The 13,999-nt window shown below is 43.8% G+C and overlaps 8 protein-coding genes and 1 non-coding gene across 9 annotated transcripts; 5 read left to right on the forward strand and 4 right to left on the reverse strand.

The window, feature by feature from the left end:
• Positions 1–15: 15 nt before the first annotated feature.
• MPH1 (LALA0S01e09340g1_1) lies at positions 16–3,099 on the forward strand (the record flags this gene model as incomplete). The annotated part of the gene is made up of 1 exon (XM_022774534.1): positions 16–3,099. One exon carries the CDS (start codon positions 16–18, stop codon positions 3,097–3,099), a length of 3,084 nt encoding a protein of 1,027 aa, XP_022626621.1.
• A 236-nt stretch (positions 3,100–3,335) lies between these two features.
• On the forward strand, positions 3,336–3,479 carry LALA0_S01e09362r. The gene has a single exon (XR_002665938.1). It is a non-coding gene; the product is annotated as an uncharacterized ncRNA (small nuclear RNA).
• A 382-nt stretch (positions 3,480–3,861) lies between these two features.
• Positions 3,862–4,486, forward strand: TMA20 (LALA0S01e09384g1_1; the record flags this gene model as incomplete). The annotated part of the gene is made up of 2 exons (XM_022774535.1): positions 3,862–3,872; positions 3,952–4,486. 2 exons carry the CDS (start codon positions 3,862–3,864, stop codon positions 4,484–4,486), a joined length of 546 nt encoding a protein of 181 aa, XP_022626622.1.
• A 78-nt stretch (positions 4,487–4,564) lies between these two features.
• On the reverse strand, positions 4,565–6,046 carry PAC2 (LALA0S01e09406g1_1; the record flags this gene model as incomplete). The annotated part of the gene is made up of 1 exon (XM_022774536.1): positions 4,565–6,046. One exon carries the CDS (start codon positions 6,044–6,046, stop codon positions 4,565–4,567), a length of 1,482 nt encoding a protein of 493 aa, XP_022626623.1.
• Positions 6,047–6,341: 295 nt separating this feature from the next.
• NUG1 (LALA0S01e09428g1_1) lies at positions 6,342–7,916 on the reverse strand (the record flags this gene model as incomplete). Its single annotated transcript, XM_022774537.1, has 1 exon — positions 6,342–7,916. One exon carries the CDS (start codon positions 7,914–7,916, stop codon positions 6,342–6,344), a length of 1,575 nt encoding a protein of 524 aa, XP_022626624.1.
• Positions 7,917–8,336: 420 nt separating this feature from the next.
• SUA7 (LALA0S01e09450g1_1) lies at positions 8,337–9,410 on the forward strand (the record flags this gene model as incomplete). Its single annotated transcript, XM_022774538.1, has 1 exon — positions 8,337–9,410. One exon carries the CDS (start codon positions 8,337–8,339, stop codon positions 9,408–9,410), a length of 1,074 nt encoding a protein of 357 aa, XP_022626625.1.
• A 72-nt stretch (positions 9,411–9,482) lies between these two features.
• YND1 (LALA0S01e09472g1_1) lies at positions 9,483–11,441 on the reverse strand (the record flags this gene model as incomplete). Its single annotated transcript, XM_022774539.1, has 1 exon — positions 9,483–11,441. The coding sequence occupies one exon, from the start codon at positions 11,439–11,441 to the stop codon at positions 9,483–9,485; it is 1,959 nt and encodes a 652-aa protein (XP_022626626.1).
• Positions 11,442–11,756: 315 nt separating this feature from the next.
• On the reverse strand, positions 11,757–12,380 carry LALA0_S01e09494g (LALA0S01e09494g1_1; the record flags this gene model as incomplete). Its single annotated transcript, XM_022774540.1, has 1 exon — positions 11,757–12,380. One exon carries the CDS (start codon positions 12,378–12,380, stop codon positions 11,757–11,759), a length of 624 nt encoding a protein of 207 aa, XP_022626627.1.
• A 199-nt stretch (positions 12,381–12,579) lies between these two features.
• Positions 12,580–13,936, forward strand: PMI40 (LALA0S01e09516g1_1; the record flags this gene model as incomplete). Its single annotated transcript, XM_022774541.1, has 2 exons — positions 12,580–12,610; positions 12,678–13,936. The coding sequence occupies 2 exons, from the start codon at positions 12,580–12,582 to the stop codon at positions 13,934–13,936; spliced, it is 1,290 nt and encodes a 429-aa protein (XP_022626628.1).
• Positions 13,937–13,999: the final 63 nt, after the last annotated feature.

Below are 13,999 nucleotides of genomic sequence, written 5' to 3' on the forward strand. Positions count from 1 at the left end.
AACAACGAATGAGGTATGGCCAGCGACAATTCCAGCGATGATGAACTAGAATCCTTTCTGGAAAATAATGTTAATAGAAATGTCGAGCACATTGTAACAAGAAAGAGTATACCTCAGCAGAGAGACCTCTTCGGCAAGGTCCTTCCGAACCAACAACGGTACTATGAAGAAGTACAGACAAATGTTACGTATGGGCCCACGCATCATGAGCTCAACATGGACTCTCTAGGAACGTACATCTACCCAACAAACTACGAGGTACGAGAATATCAATTCGAGATCGTGAAGAAGGCTCTCTACGAAAATCTGATTTGTGCCATCCCTACAGGTACAGGTAAAACGTTCATAGCCAGTACGGTGATGTTGAACTACTACCGGTGGACAAAAAAAGCTAAAATCATATTTACGGCGCCCACAAGGCCCCTGGTAGCCCAGCAGATCAAGGCCTGCTTGGGTGTCACTGGAATTCCTCACAACGACACCGCCATTTTGCTGGACAAGACGCGGAAGAACAGAGTAGAGATCTGGGCCTCGAAAAGGGTTTTTTTCACCACACCGCAAGTTGTGGAAAACGATCTCAAAAGAGGCGTGTTGGACCCCAAAGAGGTGGTGTGTTTGGTGATTGACGAGGCGCACAGAGCACGAGGCGCATATTCCTACGTTGAGATCACAAAATTCATGGATCGGTTCAATACATCCTACCGTCTCTTGGCTTTGACCGCAACACCGGCAGCAGATCTAGAAGGTGTACAAGAAATTGTTCAGAATCTGAATATTTCCAGAATCGAGCAGCGAACGGAAGATGATGCGGATGTTTCTCGTTATATGAAAAGGAGGTACAAGGAAGAGATAGACGTTGGCCTGATTCCTGAAATTGAGGATATTATAGAACAGCTTGGTCTGGCTGTTACACCGGTTCTCAAAGAGGCCGTGGAGCTGGGACTTTATGATGACTGCCATCCTTCACAGATAAATGCATTTGTCGCGTTGCAGAAAAGTCAGAAGCTCGTGGCCAACCCTTCCATACCAGAGGGAGTCAAATGGAGGAATTTCTTTATTTTACAGCTTCTGGCTCATGTTGGGCATATGCTGAAAAGACTAAAGATTTATGGGATACAGTCTTTTTACAGATATTTCGAAAACAAACACAAGGAGTTTACAACCAAGTATGGATTGGGGAAATCAACTAATAAAACTGCCGCATCTTTTTACTACAACCCGATTTTGAAGACTGTGATGAAAACTTGCGAGCATCTTTTGGCGAAGCAAGACTTTCTAGGGCATGATAAATTGAGACTTCTTCGACAGGAGCTTCAGGAATTCATACAGGATTGCCAACCAAGTTCAAGGGTCATTGTCTTTACCGAACTGCGAGAGTCTGCGCTGGAGATTGTGAAGATCATCGATTCTATGCATGTTGATGAGCTTCGGCCTCATATATTTATTGGTCAAGCTCGGGGGAAAGAGGGATTCGATGACGAAGAATATACGAGAAAGAACAAGCCGAAAGGCAGGAAAAAGTCGGATCGTGCTCAGCGCTTGGAAGAGGAACAAACCATAGCGGAAGAAAAAAGGAAAGAGAAGGAACAAAAACGTTTGCAAAGATTGGCAAGCCGTACTGGAACTTCGGAAGAAGCTCAGATAACAGGTATGAATCAGAAGCAGCAAAAAGACGTTCTAAAAAAATTCAAATCTGGTCTTTACAACGTTTTGGTGTGTACATCTATTGGCGAAGAAGGTCTAGACATCGGAGAAGTGGATCTGATCATATGTTATGACGCAACTGGCAGTCCGATAAAGAATATCCAAAGAATGGGCAGAACTGGGAGAAAGAGAGACGGTAAAATAGTCCTCCTGCTAAGCGGTTCAGAAAACAAAAAATTTGCCCAGGCGATGGAGGACTACGCAGAGCTACAGCGAATAGTGAGTAGAAACTCCCTGGACTATAGGTCATCTGACAGAATTTTGCCAGTGGGCATAGAGCCTGTCTGTGAAAAGAAATTCATATCCATAGGAGCGGAAGAGGATGAGTTGAACAATATTGACGATTCAGACGAGGTGATCAAGTTCGCGACTCAGTCGATGATGGGAAAACTGGACACTGGGAAAATAAAGGGAGCGAAAAAAACGAAGAAGCCTAGAGAGAAAGCAAAAAGATTTTTCATGCCAGATAACGTTGAGACAGGCATTGTGCCCGCTACGAATTTAGTGAACACGTTCGTTCGTGATGAACATGGCGAGAAAGTCAAGGTTGAAAGACTAAAGAATCAAGCTGACCTAAGATACCAAGTTCTAGATGACATCGCTCTCGAGTCGCCGATTTCATCACCAGTCAAGCCCGAACCTGAACCTGCTAGTCAACTCGAATCACTCAAAATGACAACAGTGCTTGCGCGCCACAAGGCTGCCTTAAGAAATGCAGGAACTGCAGATACAGAAGATACCGCCCTTTTCTCTGACTATCCCATATCCTCCTCAAAACGGCCAGCAAGTTCTGCAACCCCAGTCAATTCCTCCGATGAAGCGATTCCGCCGTTTAAAAGCGCCAAACGTGGTGGGAATACATGGACATTTCCCAATCCGCATCAACAGGCTATTCCTTTGACGGCGAAAAGCCAAGAGAGCAGTACAGGAGGGTACGAAGACATTTACAGAAGCTCATTCGGAGTATCGGATGGACTTTTAAGTTCACAAGAGCGTCAATATTTCGAGGAAAACTACTCTGCGCTTTGCGGTGTTTGCATAGAGACAGTACCAGATTTTGTTGTCAAGGTGAAGACAGGAGATCTGCCGCATTCAGCGAAATCGCGACGGCTGATAAAAGCTTTTAAGAATATGGAGGCCAACACAAGAGAGGGCATAATGGCAATGAGCAAACATAAATCATTAGCCAACGGACTGGAGGTGTCAGGATGCAATAACGATTCTTTGCTTCCTACTTTGCACAATGTCACTGTTGAGGACCGCGATGTCAGATATTTCGCCGGTAGGACGTCATTCTCAAACGCAACGTTGCCAGTTTCAAACGTCCCCCATCTCACCAACCTAAATCAGCTTTCGGACTTGACAGACTCGGATCTTTCAGAAAGTTTCAACTGAGCTAAGGAACTATTAATGATAAATACAAGACATAAACTTCATCTGTCATAGCACCAAATCTGCCGCCAGTGACAGACACAATATACCATGCGTAATTACCAGTCTTCAAAGTCGAATCTTCCAGTCTGGGATCGCCGTAACGGGAAATTACCAAATTTCCGAATAAAAAAATTAGTGTATATAAGAGGGCAATTCCTGCGAGCACCGAACAAAAGCATGCTAGTTCTTAAAAAACCATCCTTATGCACGGGAAATACGCATATCAGTGAGGATTCGTCCGAGATTGTGTTATTGCTGGTTGAAATTAATATTAACCTGACCCGCTCCTCATAGTTTTAAGTGTCCTTTTTACACTGTGGCTATGTAGGGAATTTTTGGAAACTAGTTACGATTTGTAGTTCCTTATTCACAAAGGAGTGTTTCGAAGCATTTGAATCAACTACAAGATTTCGCTGTCTTGCAATTGAGTTGCAAGTTGGTGACGACGTGAGTACACGTCAAGATTTTGAGTTTGCCGGCTTATAAAGCCTTGTAGCCTACTTAATCGTTATTCCCGTAGTTCATGATCTTTCATTTGTATTTACATCGTTTTATACGTGATTCATACTTTAATGTCTCGTGACTCGCTTGTAGATTTAAAAATTGCAACTCTCATTCAATACTTGGTTGGTATCAAGTTTTGCCGATGAGATCAGATTTTAGCGACGTATACAATAGAGGGTGTTGCGGTCAAAGGCATACATATACAACGGCATTTGAATTATGTTCAGAAAGTATGTCATGGCGAAAAGGCTTACTTTTTCGAGCGTCTCCGACTTGTACGTTTACTAACTTTTCGTTTCTTGCCTTCAGATTTTCTAGAGAGGATGTGCACTCCAGGTCTAATGTCAAATCTTCAGTCCAGCGAACTTTGAAAACAAAACTGGTGTCTCAATTTCCCGATTTGGAACCTGTCATCGATGAATTGATTCCCAAAAAAAGTCAGGTCGAACTCTTCAAGTGTGAAGATAAAATTCAACTATATTGCGTTGATGGAGAAGTTTTGTTCTTTCAAAAATTCAATGAGTTGATTCCTACACTAAAATTTGTGCATAGGTTTCCACAAGCTTTCCCCACTGTCCAGGTCGATCGCGGCGCAATCAAATTTGTGTTGTCAGGCGCCAATATTATGTGCCCTGGACTGACATCACCGGGAGCTCACTTGCCTGAGGCGCCTGGTTTTGAAAACGATAGTCTCGTCGTCATTACAGCTGAGAACAAGGAGAGTGCTTTAGCAATCGGAAGACTACTTATGAGCACAGAAGACATCAAATCCATTAATAAGGGCCATGGTGTTGAGCTTTATCATCACCTGGGTGATTGCTTATGGCACTTCAACGTTGACTGAGGCAAGGGCTTCCAAATTTCTCCCATAAAAACAGCTTCGAAGCTATCACAATCTGAAAACTTCGTTCGAACATAAGAATTACGCTTCTTTTCTGATTACATGAATGGTATCGTAGTCTTCCAAATTGAAGGAACTAATAGGCGAGAATTCAAAATTGAATTCGTGTGTAAGGCCTCCGTTTTTAGAGGTGAACTTCAGCTCAAATTCGAATATCGATAACGAGATTTTCTTTGATATAATGTTTTTCATATATCGAACCGAATAACAAGGTAAAACCTTCATTTCTTGAACTTTGTGCTCTTCAATCACCACCTGTAGCACTAAAACTTCGATTTTAGGAACTGAGGTAACAATATTGGTCGGCCGTTTTATTTTGCCGTGTTTCTTGACCAGGTACCGCCATTGTAGTGTATCCTCGTCGATATGAGCTTGCTTTTTGGCTACGAGAGACAAAAAATACAGTTCCGCATCTGTCCTCTTATGTTCGTTGATGAAAGTGCCATTTAAATACTTCAGCTCCCTAATGCGACCAATAACCTGCAGAATTGCGTCCTCATCTTCAATTTCCGTGATAGGGTTACCATTAATTTTGAGACTCTCTAAGTTGGGCAGCTTGATGCATAAATCGTCGACTATCCCCCATGAGCTCAACTGGCAAAAAGATATATCAAGGACTTTTAAGCTCGCACATTTTATAGTAGGAGATTCAGAAATCAAATTGAGAGATATGTTTAGCTTCTCAATGCCAGATGAAAGGACATTGGTAGGGAATTGTTTTAACCCATTATGTGCCATGCTAATTTCTTTGATTGAGGACGAAATCCCGTCAGCTCTGAACCGATGGGTGTTTCTTGCTCCATTAATGCTCAGCTTCTTCAATTTTGGAAATACGGAGCTCAAGTTTTTCAGAGAAGCATCTGCAAACTCACAATCATCAGCTATCAGTTCTTCAATTGTAAAGTCTTCGCTATCAAATTCATTATTGAATGCGGAAAATCTGTTACCGCTCACATTCAATGTTTTCAAGCTTTTGAGGCCACGAGCGATGTTTAGCACTTCTTTAAAATCCGTGAAAAGATTGTAGGAAAGATCTAAATCCTTGAGGCTCTTTAGGTTTCCGGTACACAGACTCAATTCCTGTTCTGTTCCGCTTGTGGATATTCCTCTAGTGGAGAGATTTACAATTTTCAAATTTCTGATGTCTTGGTTCCTCGCGCTTAAAACGTCCAGCCCTAGCATTTCTACTCTCTTGGAGCCAATGTACACATCTGTATTATCCATTCTTCCGGATAAGTACACAGTGTTCAAGGCTTCCACAAAGGAGTTTCTGGCGCAGCTCGCCCTCACTACTTTAGCTTCTTTCAGAAGCGATCCTGCATCATCGATCTCTGTTTCAAAGTATTTTACGCCATTAACTGTCCCAGAATGCTTCCCTCTGCTCGCATCATCCCATTCCAAGCCAAATGCTGTCAGATCGCCCCATTGACGAACTTTTCCGATGTATCGGACGACGCAAAAATGACCATCAACACATAGACGATCGCCTGTACTTAAATTCATTCATTTATGACTCAAGAGAGAGCGGTTGTGGATCTCAAAAATCGTCTACAGGTGTATGAAGTTTACTGTGTTTACTGTGTTTACACTAGGCTTTTTTCTTTGCTCATTTCGATGTACAGATTTTAAAGTCTCGAGCCTTATTTACAACAATTGGTTAAACTTTGAATCTGTGAAAACACTATACTATCGCTTAAACAGATATTGAACTCATTCTACCAGATCTATGATGTTATAATGTACATAATATGTGATTCTATGAACAGATTTTTGTGCTCTTTCCAAACCAAGAGTTTTTCTATTTAGTATCGCTTGCGATGGCACTGTCCAAAGATGCAAATAATCCGTCGAGATCAAATTCCTTTGACCATTCGCTGACAATAGCGGTTTGTTCAGCACTTGGCAAAGGCTTGCTACCCGTGGAGTCACTAGATTGCGCTTTACTTGCTGCCGCGTTGGAAGAATCCTTGGAGGAGTTGGGTAGAACCCACGCCAAGATCTTACCATCTCTCCAGTCATTGAGGACAGATAGACCAGCGCTGTTTAGATTTGGAATACCGCCTTTGCCAATTCTTCCCCTTTTGCGTGCTACATGGATAAGGAATTGTTTCGTGAAGGTATCGGCATCAGGTGCTGGAATAGAAGGGAGCTGATAAAGCTGCTTGAAAGCCTCTGTCATCTCTTCAGATTTCGAGAGCCTTTTGACCATCATGAGAACAGCCGGGTATGAGTCAACAATAAACTTTTGTGGAAGAGCACTTAGAAGGGTCAATTCAGCTTCGCGTTCCTTCTTACTTTTTTTGCTACTTTCACCTGGGAAACAAATACCTGGAGAATCGAGGATTTTCAATTTGTTGTCCACTTTGACTTCACGGAGGGACGTCGTAACACCCGCTTGATTACCTACAGGGCAGACTTTGCTGGATCCTCCTCTGCGAGATGTCAGTGCGTTGATGACAGATGACTTCCCTACATTGGGATAACCGATAACGCCCACCACGATGGATCTCTTGAAGTTGGAGTTATTGGCATATTTTTTCAGACACTCCAGCAAAGCACTGGCAGTTCCGCCTTGCGTCAGCTTTCTGTTGAAAGACGAAGCATTGGTGGCACCGGGGGCGGCTCTCAACGGAATCGTAGGAAAACTTGATTTCAGAAAAGTCAACCATTGCTCAAGCACGAAAGGAGGGATCAAGTCCACCTTGTTAAGGATAAACAGCAGTCTCTTGCTTGGGTTTTGCAGCACAGCTTCTTCCACCTTTCTTGAACGGGTGCCCTCGGGGTCACGGGCGTCCAAAACGTAAAGTACAACATCGGCTGCATCGACTACGGTCTTGAATATCTTGTCGTAGGCCTTACGGGATTTATCGAGCTCGCTGGAAGCTGACTCACCATCAGCGATGTCACTGTCTGCGAAAAAATCGATATCATGCTCTATCACCTCTTGAACTTCTTCATCGTCAGCGTTTGGTGCCGTAACGGTCTGTCCAGAGCCCTCATATTCAGCAGCAGCCTGTTGTGCTGACTCTACAAGAGCGGCCAACCCATTACCACCATCGCTGTCGTCGTCCATGTCGTCGTCCATGAGTTCTTCGCCATTTTCAGCGGCCCGTCTCTTGGCTTCTAGTCGGTTTTGTTTTTTGATCTCCTTTTCTTCGATATCTTGCTGTCTGCGGACTTCGATGGCTTCCAGAATTTTGTTTTTGTAAGGGAAGTTAGCTGGAATACCAGGATCCTTCTTCTTATTCGATTTCCACGTTACGTCTTTTTTGGCGTGTTTTCTCTCTTTTCTGTGTTGCGCAGCAGCCTTTTTCTTGATACCTTCTCTCATCCTCGTGGACGTTCTCTTGGATTGCTTCTTTCTCACTTTCATGCTTGCTTGTTCGTTTCTCAGAGCTTGCTTGTTCGCAACGTCTCTCCTCTTATAAACTCTTAAAGATGAGATGAGATGAGATGAGATGCGACGCTTTATTTCTTAAAATTTTTTCGAATCCCATCCCTTCGGTTCCTGCCGTACTATACGACAAGAGGAAATAATTTGAAGTTAAATTAAGTTGTTGAAACGTTCAAAGCAGTTAGTCAGACTGATGACACTGGAGTGGGACCGATTGGATACAGGAACCGCACTATTGAGGTCTTAGATTTGTGTTTTCAGACTAACTGACTGCGCACTAATAGACAGCTACGGAACTTCTTTGTCACTGTTCTTATATCACAAAGACAAAGGTGTTTTTGTTGAGCAGCAGCAAAATCAATCTAGTGTGTGGTTTCCATCCTTTGCATAGGCGAAAGCATGTCTCTACCTGCAGCAGCATCCGCAAACGCGGCAGCCTCAGCTAGAAGAAAGGGCCCCAATCTCAACATTGTGGTTTCGTGCCCCGAATGCAAGGTCTACCCCCCCAAAGTTGCTGAGCGTTTTAGTGAAGGAGACGTTGTCTGTGCTTTGTGCGGTCTGGTACTTTCCGACAGAATTGTAGATACCAGGTCTGAATGGCGTACGTTTTCAAATGATGACCAGAACGGTGATGATCCAAGTCGTGTTGGTGAGGCCTCCAACCCGCTTCTGGACGGTAACCATTTGTCTACGAGAATAGGCCAAGCTCAAGGAAGCGACATTAAACTGATGAGGGACTTAAGTCGTGCCCAAAGCAAGAGTATTGTCGACAAAAAGGATAATGAGCTGCAAGCTGCTTACGCTAAGATCACGATGATGTGCGACGCGGCGGAATTACCTAAAATTGTGAAAGACTGTGCGAAGGAAGCATACAAGATTTGTCACGAAGAAAGAGTGCTCAAGGGTAAATCACAAGAAAGTATCATGGCTTCTGTTATTTTGGTGGGTTGCAGAAGGGCCGAGGTCGGTAGATCCTTCAAAGAAATTCTCTCCTTGACGAATGTTAAGAAAAAGGAAATTGGTAAGACCTTCACCATCATAAAGAACATATTGAGGGAGAAGAATGCCAACGGCTTTGCAAACATCGATACCTCGACCATCTCCTCCGGTCAAACCTCTGCTGAGACTTTCATCCCTCGTTTTTGCTCTCATTTGGGCCTCTCTGTGCAAATTGCGAACGCTGCTGAGTATATTGCAAAACATTCCAAAGACATCAATGTGTTGGCTGGTAAATCTCCGATTACAATAGCCGCATCCGCTATTTACTTGGCGATTCAGTTGTTCAAAGTTAACATCACCGCCACACAGGTCTCTCACACGCTGCAAGTCACTGAAGGAACCATTAAAGGTGGGTACAAAATCCTATATGAGTACAGACACAAAGTAGTCGACCCTCAACTTGTTGCTTCAGGAAGGATTAATCTAGACAATTTGTCCAAAATTAGTGACAAAGGTGAAAAGATTGCTGAATAGGCGATAGATGAAATCGGTTTTTAAACGTCTTATTATGCTACTAGTATTCAAAGTTTTAAAGGTTTGAAATCATTAAATACTTGAAAGTTTATTCTTCTTGTTCGGCGAAGCGGTCCTAATAAACTTGCTGAAGTCGGCTAACGAAAAAGCGGTACGTAGCTTCACGCGTTCTGGTAAGTTTTGATCCAAGGGAGCACGGTCTTCCATCTGAAAACTTTCTTTTTGTGCATGCATGGCTTCCTCGAGATTAAACATGCTCCTACTACGAACCTGAATGCCGTCTCTTTCCACGCTGCCTCTTGTCGGCCTAAAATAGATTCCTTCTTCCAAGTCGCTCAAGGAATCGACAGAAGAAAATGCCGTGTACTGCAGCTTACCAAATTTAGCCTTCAACTTTGGAAGCAACTTAGCAACAGACTTAGCCATGGCGGGATTATGCTTGAGGAATTTGCGTCCTACTAGAGCGAAGACAACAGCAGCCACAAGTAGAAATACCACTATCGAGAACAAGGACTGCAGAAAAACGTTGTTTCTTTCCTGAATTAAATGAGTCGCACCGGGAATGAATTTTTTATTGAAGTTTTGCATGTCGTTAGTACTAGGTCTAATCCCAACGGGTAAACCGCTCTGACCGTCCGCCACCAGGGCAGAGACATACAAAACGATTTTACCTAAGGTCCATGAGAGCTCATATCCATTGACTGAATCAGTACTTTGAAATGCAGCAGCAGCAGCGACCACTTCTGCCTTATCAACGTCTTCGTCGTCGTCGTTACTGGGCAACTCAATCCCGACTCTTGGCATTTCAAAACCCTCGTGTAAAACAGAAAGGATCCAGTTGGCTTTGAAACAACTGTCTAAAAGAAGCTTCGGAGACAAATCTTTGAATCGTCCAGTTTTGCTCAATTCTTCAACCTCGCCCCAGTCAGTTTCGCAAAACTGTTTGACCTCAAGACTAAAATCATAAAAATTATACTCACCTCCAGTCTGGAAAACATCATTCGCCGTGTACCAAAATTCTGATGTTCCTACAAACTTGTCCTTGTAGAAGTCAATGGCTGGGGCATGGACCCCATCAAATAAACATGGTTCCTCCCTACACGGAGTATCTTTCCTGAGTAGGGGAAAAATCGATTTTGAACAGTGTTCGTAGTTTCCTGAACCGGTCACCTTGAAATCCATATCTTTGAACTTGAACTCGCTGGAAGAGCCCTTGAGCATACAAGGGTCTGTGATCGTGCGGGTAGTATAGTCGTCGTCGTCATAGTCGTTGGTGTTTTCTGGAAGACCGTTGACAGCCTGAGCTAGGTACCTGCTTCTAGCTTGATTGGCACCAAAACCTAACCAGCTACTAACAAAGACTCTCCAATTCTGTGTGTCACCATTGACACTTTTCAAAGTGACCGTGGAGATGTCATCATCGTGTTTCTCAACTTCCGCTTCGTTGCTCGGTACAAAAGCTATTTGCGCAGAAGCACCTCCCATGTCCATGAACCCCGATGACTTGTGAGAGCTCCCACTCTCAGCCTGATAATCATTGAAGTTTCCGAGAAGATAGTTCAGCCCGATCCAACCGTAAACTCCCTCAGTTTCCCCATCAATGACTTGAATCTGGGAATCGCAGTCTTTTATTGCAAAGCTATCGAACTCCTTCATTTCATGACATAAATTATTCAGTATAGCGGACCTCTTTTTTGCTGGGAGAAGTCTCATGCCGGCGGTAGCTTGGACAAAGACAGGTGTCGAATGCAACTGTTCCTTGGGGACGATTTTCTCAGCGAATTCGAGTAGAGGTTTTATGTGTTTCCGAAAGGCCTTTTTAGGCTTCGAAGAAAACGATGATAGACCAGGTGAGGTCTTGTAAGTCCATTCCCTATCTAGGTATATTTTAGGAATGGAATGCTGCTCTTTCTCGCTTGCTTGCTCAGCAGTAACGGTAGGATCCTCCCACTTGTACACATAGACTCTAGAGCCTGATGAGCCAGCATCAATTACAACACCATAGTTGTGCTCAGCAGAGAACTCAGGCATGTTCTCAGGAGTCGAAAGTATCTATCCTTTATGATTCTTGGAAGCTTTGTCAAAATTAGAAAGTATTGGAAAGTTAAATGTGCATAGGCGACAGAAAATATAAAAACCGCCCAAAGGCCATTACCCACTTAACACCTGCAACGTATAGTGGGTCATACCGCAACTAAACGAGCCTATTTTCTCGACTAAAGCGGTCTGCAAACTAGTTTGACTGTTTGGGTGAAGGAAACAACGTTTGAACTCTGTTTGACCTTTGTATACTGATGGTAATATGATCCTGCACACTAGGAGCGATCAAGTAGATTAAACGTGGTTTCATGGCGAGCTGCTGTGCTGCAGATCCGACAATATTTCACCCAAATCGACAGGAATGCCCCAATATGCCTCTTTACACCAATTTTCAATAGATTTTCGAAGGCTGCCCGGCAGAGGTATAAAGCGGACACTGCCCTTAAACTCAGGGTGCTTTTGCACTCGCGTGAAATGCGGTACTTTACACAATTTCGGTACTGTCACGTTTGGTTCGACTATTACCACATCGCCTAATTCGCAACCGGGAGAAAGAGTACAACCAGAGCCCACGATAACCCTTCGACCGATTCGTCGGCAACGAATCTCGCTGCTGTGGCCTATGAGAACGAAGGACCCCAAGGTAAGTGTCTTATGGAGAACTATTTTACTCAACACACTTTCATGATCTTTTCCTTTACAAGCAACCTCAGGGGGCTCTAGGAGACAGAGCTCTTCTAGAATGCAAAACAAGCCCATCGAGATGGCTTCTGTTTTCTCGTTTTGCATGTTGACGTTTCCAACGAGCCTGCATTTCTCTGACACCACACACATCCCTCCCATCACTATTTTTTCACCACCGCGGATCTCGGCCAGCCTGGACAAGCGGTTTCCCGACTTGGTGTCACGCCAAAGCTTCGAGTAATCCATGATATCTCAATCGATCATCGTATTCCACCATTGACTAACTCTTGTCCTGGCCTTCTCACCATCGAGTCTTAACGTGTACGGTGATCAGAGGTGGTTGAAGTCAAATTAACAAAAAAATCAGTTTATGAACAATACAAACCAGAAACGACAACAAACCCGCTTCAAACGCGTAAACGAATTGTAAAGACAATCGAACATCATGAGCGACAAACTCTTCAGATTAGATGCTGGTAAGTAAGCTGAGAAAGACAATGTACATAAAACTCGTTTACTAACAGTCTGTGCGTTTGTTCACAGGATTTCAGCAATATGATTGGGGAAAGGTAGGTTCCACTTCTGCGGTGGCCCAATTTGCCTCGCACTCTGATCCAAGCATCGAGATTGAGGAATCTAAGCCCTATGCCGAACTATGGATGGGAACTCATCACAAGGTACCATCTTTGAACCGCGACTCGAAGAAGAGCCTGTGTGATCTTATTGCAGCAGACCCCGCCAAAATGCTAGGGGCAGAAAACGTCCAAAAGTTTGGTTCCACTAAAGAACTGCCCTTTCTTTTCAAGGTCCTTTCCATCGAAAAAGTTTTGTCAATTCAGGCTCATCCCGACAAAGCTCTAGCCGGAAAGCTGCACTTGAACGACCCTCAAAACTATCCTGATGACAACCACAAGCCAGAGATGGCAATTGCAGTCACAGATTTTGAGGGATTCTGTGGCTTCAAGCCATTGGCCGAGATAGCAGATGAGCTAGAAAAAATTCCGGAGTTCAGAAATGTTGTGGGCGAAGATGTTAGCGAAAAGTTTATCAAGAACTACAATAAATGTCCAAAAGAAAACTCTCCAGAAGATGTCGAGAACAAAGCACTTCTTCAGAGTGTGTTCAACAAGGTTATGACTGCCAGCGAAGAGACTATCATAACTAACGCCAGAGCTTTGATAGAAAGGGCGCACAACTCCCCAGCTGATTTCAATAAGGAAGATTTGCCCGGCCTTCTAATCAGACTCAACAAGCAGTTCCCAGATGATGTTGGGTTGTTCTGCGGCGGGTTACTTTTGAATCATTGCCGTTTGAATGCTGGTGAAGCCATCTTTTTGAGAGCCAAAGATCCTCATGCTTACATCAGCGGTGATATCATTGAATGTATGGCGGCGTCTGACAATGTAGTTAGGGCAGGTTTTACTCCAAAGTTTAAGGACGTTTCCAACCTTGTAGAGATGCTCACTTACACCTACGATTCAGTCGAAGATCAAAAGATGAAATTGGAAGATTTCCCAAGATCTTCAGGAGACGGTAAGACGATCCTTTACAATCCTCCAATCGAAGAATTTGCAGTGTTAGAAACAACTTTCAAAAATGGCCTTGGTGCAAGGAGATTCGAGGGGCTGAACGGCCCTAGCATTGTTATTACTACGAAGGGTTCAGGTTTTATTCAGCACGGGGACACGAAACTTCCAGCTGAGGCGGGATTCGTCTTCTTTATCGCCCCTCACACCGAGGTGGAGTTGATTGCGGCAGATAATGAATTCACCACTTACAGGGCTTTCGTGGAACCAAACTAGAAATGCTATTTATATATGTGTTATATATATCAATCAGTTGACTATCAAGGCTCTGGGCGAACT

The sequence above is a fragment of the Lachancea lanzarotensis genome, scaffold LALA0S01 (genome assembly GCF_000938715.1).
Source record: "Lachancea lanzarotensis genome assembly LALA0, scaffold LALA0S01, whole genome shotgun sequence".
In the NCBI taxonomy this organism is placed as follows: domain Eukaryota; kingdom Fungi; phylum Ascomycota; class Saccharomycetes; order Saccharomycetales; family Saccharomycetaceae; genus Lachancea; species Lachancea lanzarotensis.